Source organism: Lampris incognitus, chromosome 11 (genome assembly GCF_029633865.1).
Source record: "Lampris incognitus isolate fLamInc1 chromosome 11, fLamInc1.hap2, whole genome shotgun sequence".
NCBI lineage: Eukaryota > Metazoa > Chordata > Actinopteri > Lampriformes > Lampridae > Lampris > Lampris incognitus.
This window is the reverse complement of record NC_079221.1, coordinates 46300069-46312073: the sequence shown is the minus strand read 5'-3', so window position 1 is coordinate 46312073 and position 12005 is coordinate 46300069. Positions and strand designations below refer to the sequence as shown.

Sequence of the window (12005 nt, the reverse complement as noted above, 5' to 3'; positions counted from 1 at the left end):
CTGGGTTCAACCTTCCTTTGCTTTGGAAGAGACTGAGACCGCGTTTTGAGAGACTGGTGTTGGCCCACCTGAAGAACATCAAGTGCCCCCTACTGCCTAGGTCAGTGGATGGCGCGGTCAACATGGGATTGCGCTACGTCTTCCAACACCTCGACTCCCCAGAGACATACGCAGAGAGCTTGTCTGTGGACTGCAGCTCAGCGTTCCAACACCGTTATCCCACACATCCCCCACCCCAAACTCACCCAGCCCACTGTGCCAGCCCCCCACCTGTCAGCGGATTTAAAACTTCCTGACAGACAGGAGGCAGCTGGTGCAGCTGGGGAAAATCACATCCAGCACCCGGACAATCAGCACTGGCGCCCCCCAGGGATGTGTATTATGTCCCCTATTCTTCTCCCTCTGCACAAATGACTGCACCTCAGGTGACCCATCTGTTAAACTCCTGAAGTTTGCAGAAGACACAACCATCCAGAATGGTGATGAGTCTGCATGCAGACAGGAGATTTAACAGCTGGCCCTCTGGTGCGGTCATAACAACCTGGAGCTGAACACACTCAACACTGTGGAGATGACAGTGGACTTCAGGAGGAGCCCCCAAACGCTGCCCCCTCCCCCACCACCATACTCAACAGTACTATGTCTGCTGTGGAAACCCTGCAGTTTTCTGGGCTCTACAATCTCCCAGGGCCTAAGGTGGGGCATCCAACGCAGACACGGTTATCAAAAAGGCCCAGCAGAGGAGGTAGTTTCTGCGTCAGCTCGGGAAGTTCGGCCCGCCTCCGGAGCTGCTGATTCAGCTCTACTCTGCAGTAATCCAGACTGTTCCCTGCACATCCATCACTGTCTGGTTTGGATCGGCCACCAAACAGGACAGGGACAGACTACAGTGGACAGTCAGGACTGCAGAGACAGCCATTGGTGCCAACCTGCCCTCCATTCAGGACTTATACACCTCCAGACTCGGGAAACGAGCAGACAACATCACCGCAGACTGATCACACCCTGGTCACCACCTGTTCCAACTCCTCCCCTCTGGTAGGCGCTACTGAGCGCTGCACTCCAAAACCACCGGACTCAAGTATAGTTTCTTTCTGTAGGCTGTCACCCTACACTTAAAACAGTCATAAAGTGTCAGAAACAATCCCGGTAACACTGAGCATTCACTGTACCTACAATTCCAAAATTGTCTATATATATATATATATATATATATATATATATATATATATATATATATATATATATATATATATATATATACACACACACACAGATGCAGGTATTGATATTGGTATTGATATTCTGTTCCTCATTAGTTGAGCACTTCTATCAACACCATTGATGGTTTCAGAAAAAAAGCTATATATATATATATATATATATATATATATATATATATATATATACAAACACACATATACATATACATACATTCATACATATATATATGTATATATATAAAGTATCCTGTTAACATATTTATTCCAGCATATTTGCAGTCTGCACCATTACACTACGTATTGTCTTCCTATTACGTCATTTTTCTTTTGTTTTTATAATATACTTTTTCCATATACATCTATATCTTTACATAATAGTGAAATGTTTATGTTTACCTTGTTGTCTTTGATTTATCTGTATGTCTATTCTGTGTAAGTACCCCCGAATCAGAATCAGAGTCAGAATCAGAATCCACTTTATTGGTGAAGGGTGCCTATGAACACGAGGAATTTGACTCCAGTTCACAGCATCTCCTAGCACCTGCAGACATCATTCACAAAAAAAAAAATCAAAACAAAACCAAACAAAAAAGCAAAAGGAAAAAAAGCAGAAGTATTGAATGGAACAAAAACAGGACATTGGAAGCAAGCATGCACGTACGCACAACCGGTATATCACTATTATACAGAGTTTTGTTATCGTTGAATAATTAACAAGCTATGCCCATATATTGTATAATATTGCTTATGTACTATATTGCCCATACACTATACCATACCACAACTCTACCACCCATACCATATATACCTATGTTACTACCACAACAACAACAGCTTCATGTGGAACCAGTATACAGCAGTTCTATGTTCATTTACAATTGTACATCTGTGTTGCACATCTGGCTGAACGAGGTAGTGCACATCGTAGATATGTAGGTGAGACATCTTGACCAGAGGGGGCTATTCACTCACAAGTGTTATATTTCCAACACTGTTAAGTGTTCATGAGAGAGATGGCCTGTAGGAAAAAACCGTTCCTGTGCCTGGTGGTTTTGGTGCCAGAGGGTAGGAGTTCAAACAGACTGCTTCCTGGGTGTGGGGGGATCTGTGCTGATTCTGCCCGCCCATTTCCGGGCTCTAGAGGTGTACGAGTTCTGCAGGGTGGGCAGGGGAGTGCCAGTGATTTTTTGCCCCTGCTGTCCTTACTATTCGCCGCAGTCTGTTCCTATCCTGTTTTGTTTTTGCTGTTCCGAACCAGACCGTGATGTATGTGCACGGGAGAAACTCAATGGCTGCGGTGTAGAACTGACTCAACAGCTCCCGTGGCAGACAACATTTCTTTAACTGCTGCAGAAAGAACATCCTCCGCCGGGCCTTTTTGAGGATGGAGTTGATGGTGGTCTCCCACCTCAGGTCTTTGGAAATGGTAGTTCCCCAGAAACGTCAAGGTCTCCACAGTTGACACAGGGCTGTTGGATATTGTGAGGGTGGAGCAGTGCTGAGGGGGTGTCTCCTGAAGTCTACTCTCATCTTCACAGTCTTGAGCATGTTCCGCTCCAAGTCGTTATGACTACACCAGAGCACCAGCCACTCAACCTCCCGTCGATATACAGACTCGTCGCCATCTTGGATGAGTCTGATGACCATAGTGTCATCTGCAAACTTCAGGAGTTTACCAGCTGGGTCCTTGGAGATGCAGCCATTAGTATAGAGGAGAAGAGTAGTGGGGAGAGGACACATCCCTGGGGAGCAACAGCGCTGACTGTTCGTATACCAGAAGTCACTTCCCCCAGCCTCACCTGCTGTTTTCTGCCTGCCAGGAAGCTGGTGAGCCACTGACAGATGGCGGGATACAGTGAGCTGGGAGAGTTTGGAGGGGAGGATTTCTGGAATGGTGGTGTTGAACGCTGAGCTTAAGCCCACCAAGAGGGTCCTTGCATGCAAGGTGTTGCAGGATGCAGTGCAATCCCATGTTGACTGCGTCATCCACTGACCTGTTTGCCCGGTAGGCAAACTTCAGGGGGTCCAGCAGGTGTTCTGTGATGGTCTTCACGTGGGCCAACACTAGTCATTTGAAAGTCTTCATGACCACAGACGTCAGAGAGACAGGCCTGTAGTCATTCAGCCCTGTGATAGAGGGTTTCTTTGGGACCGGGAGGATGGTGGAGCGTTTGAAGCAGGAGGGATCTTCACACAGCTCCAGGGATCTGTTGAAAATCTGTGTGAAGATTGGAGCCAGTTGGTCAGCACAGACTTTAAGATAGGATGGGGGTCTACCTTCTGGACCCGGTACTTACCTGGTCTTCTGTCTCTGGAAAAGCTGGCTCACATCCTCTACACATATCTTGAGGGCAGCCTGAGTATCAGAGGGGGAGAGAAGTGTCGATTTGTCTCTCTCAAACCTGCAATAGAAGACATTCGGGGTGTCAGCCGGGTCTCTCTTTGCCTCAGCATGGGGAGACGGTCTTCTGTAGTTTGTGATGTCTTGGAGGCCCCTCCGCACCGTGTCAGTGTGGAGGGGCCGAAAACCTGTTTTTCAGCTTTTCAATATAGCTCCTTTTAACCGCTCCGATCTCCTTTGTCGGTGAATTTCTGACCTGCTTGTACAGGACTCTGTCGCCACTGCTGTAGGCATCCTGCTTGGCCTGCCAGAGCTGTCTTAGCTTGGCTGTGAACCATGGCTTGTTACTGTTGTTATGTGCCGAAGGTCTTGCTAGGCAAACACATGTCTTCACAAAAGCTGATGTAAGGTGTCACAGTGTCATGCAAAACAGCCTTGCAGTTCCTGCTTTGCTCCGCTGGTTAATTTTTTTTGTTCCAGTTTTAACCACAGATTTTAGTCTGCATATAGGTTGGGATAACATGAACCAAGCTGTGATCGTAGTACCCCAAAACTGCCCTTAACAGCATGCATGTTTAAGAATTGTGTAGCGGTGGTCCAGCGTGTTATTTCCCCTGGTGGGGTAACGAATATGCTTGGAGAGCAATGGAGGAACCAGAGTCAAATTCCTTGTGTGTGCAGGCCTACACATACTTGGCCAATTAAAACTGGTCACTGATGGACTGATTCTGAAAACACGAATGGAGGTTACAGTGGTATAAAAGGACACTATGAGTTGAATTGCTGTGTTAAGTACACTGAGGGAGCCACGAAACAGCAGCAAACCCTACAATAAACTTGATTCTCATTCTGAATTGTGATATTTTAGAATTTGGGAAATGTTTTGTAAAACATGACAACACCACGTATCCATTTTCCAGTCGTCCGAGTGACGGAGACAAGCGAGGGCGAATGTACCGAGAGCCACGCTGCTCTCTGGTGGCTGCCTGGGGAAGGCTGACATCTACTGGTGGAATTGTGTAAGTACACCCTCGCTGGAGACGCGGGACGAAAAGGTGTTTCCCCCCGAAGGTCAAACCTGAAATATGGACAGGTTCGCTCCCATTTGAACAGGGGCGGACAAAATAGTCCGCTTCTTTACCAAAGTAAATGTAGCAATACGACAGTATAATAGAATTCAATTAATAGTAAAAGTCCTGCATTCAAATATTTGTTACCCCTGTCAGCAGTGTTTTGGGGTTTGTTCTAACGTCCTCATATATTGTTGGGTATTTTAACATCTTTACAATGCATCATTTTTCATGAGCTTAGTGAATATGTTGCTGTATAGGGCCTTATTCTACACAGTAACTACTACCACTTTCCACCGTCCCGTAAATGTAGTGGAGTAAAAAGTATTGTAGCGAATTCGGGGGACAACGCAAACACAGGAACTGCCGCGGCCGGGAAGCGAACCCGTATCGCCCGCACCGCAGGAGGCGTCGCTAACCGCTCGACTAAAGGGTCGGACCCGCTAGCTAGCGGCCAGCGTGTCTACTGATCCATGCACGTTACAGTATTTATCTGTGGTATGCAGTGGAGCACCCGGAGGAAACCCGTCCTCCGGGTGCTCCGGTTTCCTCCCGCAGACCAAAGACAGACAGGTCAGGTGAATCGGCCGTACTCAGTTGTCCCTAGGCATGAATGTGTGCGTGCGTGTGTGCGTGCGTGTCGGCCCTGCGTGATGGCCTGGTAGCCTGTCCATTGACTGCTGGGATAGGGTCCAGCATCCCCGCGACCCTGAGAGCAGGATAGGCGGTTTGGATGATGGATGGATGGATGGATGAAGGTAATGGAGGGAACGTGGCCTCTAAAGTTTTGCATAATGCCAATACTCAAGAAAAGTACAGTGCAGCAGTAAATGTAGTTGGTCCCTCTGCACCTCGGCATGTGAAACACGTGGCCAGTGGTAAACGAGAAGCGGCACCACTCCCTCTCTGATCAAGACAGACTGCTTCGTAGGAGATCATCGTTTTATTCGCCATGCATGAAACAGTCAAAGTAGATATATAGACTAACAGACTCTACATTCTGGTTTTAACATTTATTCACATAGTGCAGCGCAAGCACCTCCTTCTGTTTGGATCAAAATATTGAGATTTTATTTTTTTTAAGTAATATAGTGTAACGTGCATGGATAAGAAGACACGCTGGCCGCTGGTTAGCGGATCTTGATCCTTTAGTCTAGCGGTTAGCGACGCCTCCTGCGGTGCGGGCGATACGGGTTCGCTTCCCGGCAGCGGCAGTTCCTGTGGTTGCGTTGTCCCCCGAATTGGTGTCAGAAGTGGGATGGAGCGACCGTAAGGCCATCGGAAGCGCATGCGCCCTGAGGCGTGAGGGAGCTGATACGCTGTACACGAGTACAGGTAAGAGGTGAGGAGCACCAGGTTGCATCACCACAGACTGTAATTAAAAATCCGTTTCCTTTGAGCTAGTCAGTGACTGGGTCCCATATGCTCAGGAATCTATTGGGCGCTTTAGATTTCTGGAAGCGTATTCTCTCCGTCTGGATGATTATTGGATATATTCAAAATATGGAATTTTAATTGCTAAAATTCGTGATTTTTTTCTTGTTCGTTTGTTGACGTTGATATTTTTCCATCCGAGTTACACCACATTGTGGGTCAGCTCTCACATTTGACATTATCCGGTATCGTGCAGAGTTTCCAGTGATGAAAACACATCGTTTTCCAGACTTTATATTGTAGCGAATTCAGGGGGGCAGTCGGGGACCGCCACAGCCGGGACGCGAACCCGCGGCTCCCACACCGCAAGCGACAACGTTAACCAGTCGACTAAAGGGTCCGACCCATTAGTTAAGGACTAACGTGTCTACCTTTCCATGCACGTTACAATATCCTTATATCCCCTGTTTGCGAAGCCATGCCATCATATTGTCTACGCGATGGGTGCCGGTCTTTGTGGTCCCCTGCCCTGCTAGTCATGCCTGGTTTAGGTGGTTGCCCTGCTGAAATCAACATGGTTGACCAACTAAACCATTAAAACGGAGACGAAATCCCACCTTAACCTGTTCATCATGTGATCATGCCCACGTGTTCCCTCGGCTTTATTGCCCCTCATTATGCCCTCCATAGGAAACAAAGGTGGGATGCAGGGATGCAGGGATGGCCCTCGTCAACATAGGGACCATTTTAAGATTGTCCCTACGAAGACCCGATTATGATGGTCACCGTGAAGACCAGATTGTCGCTGTAAAAAAAATAAAATAAAACAAGAAACCGTTTATGGACGGTTGTTCTGACCCCAGCTAGGCGTTACATTACTGTACTGAATACATGCTCTTTTGTATATTAACTGGATCCTCTTCCAGGTGAGAGATGCACACACAACAACTCAACCCAGGACAAGAGTCCTCCCTGCTCTCTGTAACTGCATGAGAACTGAAGACGACAGAACTGCCCATGCTTTGTTATGACGTTAGGTGTTACAGTGCTGCCATCTATCGGTTATTTTAGGTACTGTTAAATGTCACCGGCTGACTTCGTTTTGTGTATCTGCCGTTTGGCTCGTTATGAAGCAGCAAGCAGTGTGTGTGTGAAATGCGGTCTGTTTTTCTTCGTTTGAGCCTTGGAGTAGATATGTCTGTGAGTATCAGCACTTACATGTTAGAGCTGTCAGGCCAAATCATTAAGTATGGTTTTTTTTTAACAAACGCGGAACTTTACTGGAGAAGCTCAGGTTCAGTGCATACAGCCGTACTGTGAAGTACTGTCTGACCTTTTATATATGTATTTTTATTTTATTTTTTAATTAAACAAGTTGTATAGAAGATACTGTAGCGAACTCGGGGGACAACGCAACCACCGGAACTGCCGCGGCCGGGAAGCGAACCCGTATCGCCCGCACCGCAGGAGACATCGCTAACCGCTAGACTAAAGGATCAGACCCGCCGGCCAGCGGCCAGCTTGTCTTCTTATCCATGCACGTTACAATACAATATTCAGTATTCAAATATATCTGTCAAACAAGAACAACAAATACAAACAACAGAGTTGTTAATATAACTGTAAACTACTAATAAGACCCGTTAGCCGAGCGGTTAGTGATGTCGCCTTGTGGTGCAGTACACCTCGTATCGAATCTCTCACCGGCCAAGAAAATAACCGGTTACATAACCAACAATAAAACAGAAAAAAACATTAAATGGAGCCAGGGAAATCATTAAGTATGTCTTTACTTCCTGATGGACCAAACTGACTGCGCCGGAAACGACCTACTGGGTGGGAGACTGTCCGGCACCAAGAAACGAGCCCGTAGAAGCCGCTTATTACGACCTATGGTTACGTTTTAAGCTACTTCCTCGCGGTCCTCCGTAATTATACTACATTACTTTCCCTGGTAACAATAAGCGATCTCCTTCCGTAAGCTATCATGACAATGAATATTAATAAAAGCGAAGTTTAACGTCACACAGCGGTTATAATGTCCACGCTAGCTGACTTGCTAACTTGTGGTTAGCCGTAGTGTAACCGGCTATTTTCTTGCCCGGTGCGGGATTCGATACGGGGTGTATTGCACCACGAGGCGACATCACTAACCGCTCGGCTAAAGGGTCAGAGCCGTTAGCTAGGGGCTAACGTGTCTTATTAGTAGTTTACAGTGAGTTAGCTCTTATAACGTTATTCATGGGTAAACATACTGCCAATAGCAATCTTAGTTACGCGCTGACTACATATTCTGTTGTTCTCGAATTGTTTTTAAAACCCGCAATGCACAGCGGCGAAAAGTATCTGTGGCATACCTCCCGCCGCCGGTAGGGGGCGCTAATTTAAGGAACTACTCCTGTGGGTCGTATTGGAGAACTATAACGGCCTATGCGGTCGGATGGGTTCGGAGGACGGACTTGTCGACAAAGCGCCGGCGCGCGTTGGATTTGCGAACTTCCTGTTTTGCTGTTGTCACGTGACTGACACTCGCCTCTCCTTCTGCTCTAGTCTGACTTCTGAAGGAAATACGCCGCCTGGCGGGTCTGACCCTTTAGTCGAGCGGTTAGCGATGCCTCCTGCGGTGCGGGGGATACGGGTTCGCTTCCCGGCCGCGGCAGTTCTCAGTCTGTGTTTGTGTGTGTGTGTGTGTGTGTGTGTGTGTGTGTGTGTGTGTGTGTGTGTGTGTGTGTGATGTCATCAGTATGAGATTCTATGACAGGGGTCCCCAATAGGCGGCCCGCGGGCCACGTCCGGCCCGTGACTGGTTGATTTATGGTCCGCGAGAATTTTTGGAGAAATGCCAGAATTTTTTTTATTTCCCTACCAAAAAAAAAAAATTTCTCAGTAAAAGTAAGACAAGTAATATATCGAAAAATAGATGAAAAATCTCTGTTTAAATTAGAATACCTGCAACGTATCGACACCAAAACAAACTAACGAACAACATGCTGCTGGAGTGGCACGTGGTTTTAAAAGTGGCCCTAAAAGTGGCCCGCTATGAAAAGTAATTGGAGACCCCTGATCTATGACCTCCCTTAGGTCCGTTTGGCGGAGCAAGGAGGTGAAAAGCTGCAACAAAGCTTTGTGTGGGCTTCGTAAAGCTGTCGCCACCCCTCCTAACTTGTAAGTCCCATCATCTTGTAAGTCTCATTGTAAGTCTCAGCTGAGACAGACAGACGTTTTATTGTGTATGTGTATGTGTGTGCCATTTATCGCTGGATGCATATCACGAGTGCATTATTTCACAAACTGACCACCTCACAGTAACCTTAAAGTTGCAGCCACTGAAATGGTTTTTGATGTCTGATGGCGTGATCAGGAATTCCTCCCCTTTTCCCAACGCTGGTATTATCGAGGCATGGATTGTAACAGTATGTTGTTGTGGACACTTGCACTTGTGTGGTTATCATGTTGAGCGCACTGAAACAAATTCCAGATCAACTGCAGTGTTGATACGACACTTAATTATTGAATCCTGAATAACGGCAGTCATCAAGAAAGCCCATTCTTACTTCTTTAATCGCCTTGGTCATGCGCTAACAACAACTGTATGGAATTCAACAGCACACGTATGTTGCTGTTGAATTCTATACAGGCATCTGTAGTAAATGACAAGTCAGATATAATAATGACCTGTGCTCTCCTCCCTGCACACAAATGATTGCACCTCCAAGGACCCCAGTGTTTAACTTCTGAAGTTTGGAGGTGACACAGCAGTCATCACTGTTATCCACGGTGGTGATGAGTCTGCATACAGCTTGGAGGCTGAAGAACTGCTCATCTGGTGTAGGCACCACAACCTGTAGCTGAAAACACTCAAAACATTGGAAATGATGGTGGACATCAGACAAGGCCCCCAATCATCGCACCACCGACCATCCTCAACAAAACCGCGACACCTGCAGACACCTTTAAGTTCCTGGGGATCCTCCTTGGACCTGAAATGGGCGTTCCAATAGTGCCGCCGTTGCAAAAAAAGGCCCAGTAGAGGATATACTTCCTGTGCTGGCCGAAGAAGTTCAACCTGCCACAGGAGCTGCTGGTGCAGTGTTTACAGTGTTCTATTCTCACCACCTCCATCACATCCTATTTTGGCTCCACGCCAAACAGGACTTGCCCAAGCTACAACACACCGCCAAATCTGCGGAAAAGATTATTGGGCGAAACCTGACCACTCTGTTCATCTCTAGAGCCAAGAGGTGGGCTGGGGAAATCATGGCTGACCTGTGTCGCCTTGGCCACCAAATATCTGAACTCCTTCCCTACAGCAGATGCTTCAGATCAATAAATGCCAAAACAACCAGACACGGGGGCAGTTTCTCCCCACGCACCGTCATACTCACAAATGGTTAGCCCTACACACATGATGTCTTTCTCTGGTGGGAACGTGTTAGCTATAGCTTGCATAATATTGCAATCCATCCATCCATTATCCCAACCACTTATCCTGCTCTCTATACTGGAGCCTATCCCAGCAGTCACTGGGTGGCAAGCGGGGAGACACCCTGGAGATTGGAACAGATAGCAATAGCAATATATTGTAATAGCTGTTCATAATATCCCTCTAAACATAATCATTTACTTTTATTCAACTTCAAAAATGGAAAAATGCAAAATAGTTGTACATAACTTCCATCTGTATGTAATCATTTATTTATATTCAACTTCATCTTGCACTGAACCATACACTTTGCAATAGTTGTGCATAATTTCCATCTGTGCATCATTTATCTATTTTTTATTTGCATTCAACTTCGTCTTGCACTGCTCTGCACACTTTGCACTCGTTACCACAAATGCGCTTATTGTTCACACCACTGTGGTTTATGTGAATGCCTTGACTTGCTGCTGTTGGCATATGAATGGAAGGAGGGTGGTAGGGAAGGGTGGATGGTATTGTGACAGCCGAAGGCAAATTCATTTTATGTGCAAAAGCATGTCTCGCCAATGCAAACTGATTCTGATAACCTCTAATCTAAGATGCTAACGTTTAAAGTAAACAGACAACTGAAACTTTTCATCAGGATTTTGAATGTGGAGCCTTGCTTAATAGTTTAAAGTCGTCCACCTATACCAAGCCCTGCCTGCGAGAACCTTGAACAGCAGCAATGCTAATGTGCTAGCTTGTATCTCTGTATGTATATCTTTCCAGATGTGACCTTGCCCTCTTGTGTGAATGTCAGCATGGGGTCCCAAGAATCTGAGCCTACAGTTGGAGTGACAAAAAATGAATGGGACTGTGGTCAGCATCCCTCCAACTCATGCCCCTCTTCTTCTACTGTACTTGAAAAGGTTTACCAGGAGATGATGACTATCTACCAACAACTAAAGGTAAAAGACCAGAACAACTGTCATTTCAACATCCTGAACTTCAGGTGTTAAAGCCCTGGGTTCGGTCTCTGTGTGGAAAACTTCCATATGACTGTTTTGAAGTTTGCTAGAAGTTCGGTATGCCCATGACCTGGGACGATAAAAAAGCAATGCGATGACCTTTCCTTCTTTAAGTGGGAGTATAACTTAGGTTTTTACCATTTTATGTCCCCACAAGACATTCCTGAGAAATGAGTTCCTAAGTACCATTTTCTCTTTGGGAAAATGGTTTTAGGTTTAAGGTTTAAGGCGGCGCAGTGGTTAGCGCGGCCGCCTCGCAGCAAGAAGGTCCTGGGTTCGAGCTCCGGGGTAGTCCAACCTTGGTGGGTTGTCCCGGGTCCTCCTCTGTGTGGAGTTTGCATGTTCTCTCCATGTCTGCTTGGGTTTCCTCCCACAGTCCAAAGACATGTAAGCCAGGTGAATTGGCAGTACTATATTGTCCCTAGGAATGAATGGGTGTGTCTGGCGGCCTATCCAGGGTGTCTCCCCGCCTGCCGCCCAATGACTGCTGGGATAGGCTCCAGCATCCCTGAGAGCAGGATGAGCAGTCAAGACAATGGATGGTTTTAGGTTTAAAGTTTCTAA

General features: G+C 46.6%; 1 protein-coding gene across 1 annotated transcript in view; it reads left to right on the top strand.

The window, feature by feature from the left end:
- The window catches only part of LOC130120395 (coiled-coil domain-containing protein 138-like), a 47843-nt gene that overhangs the window by 10183 nt on the left and 25655 nt on the right, over positions 1-12005 (top strand). Inside the window, 1 exon segment of the mRNA XM_056288940.1 lies at positions 11203-11381. Within this exon segment, the coding sequence (XP_056144915.1) occupies positions 11203-11381 (179 nt within the window).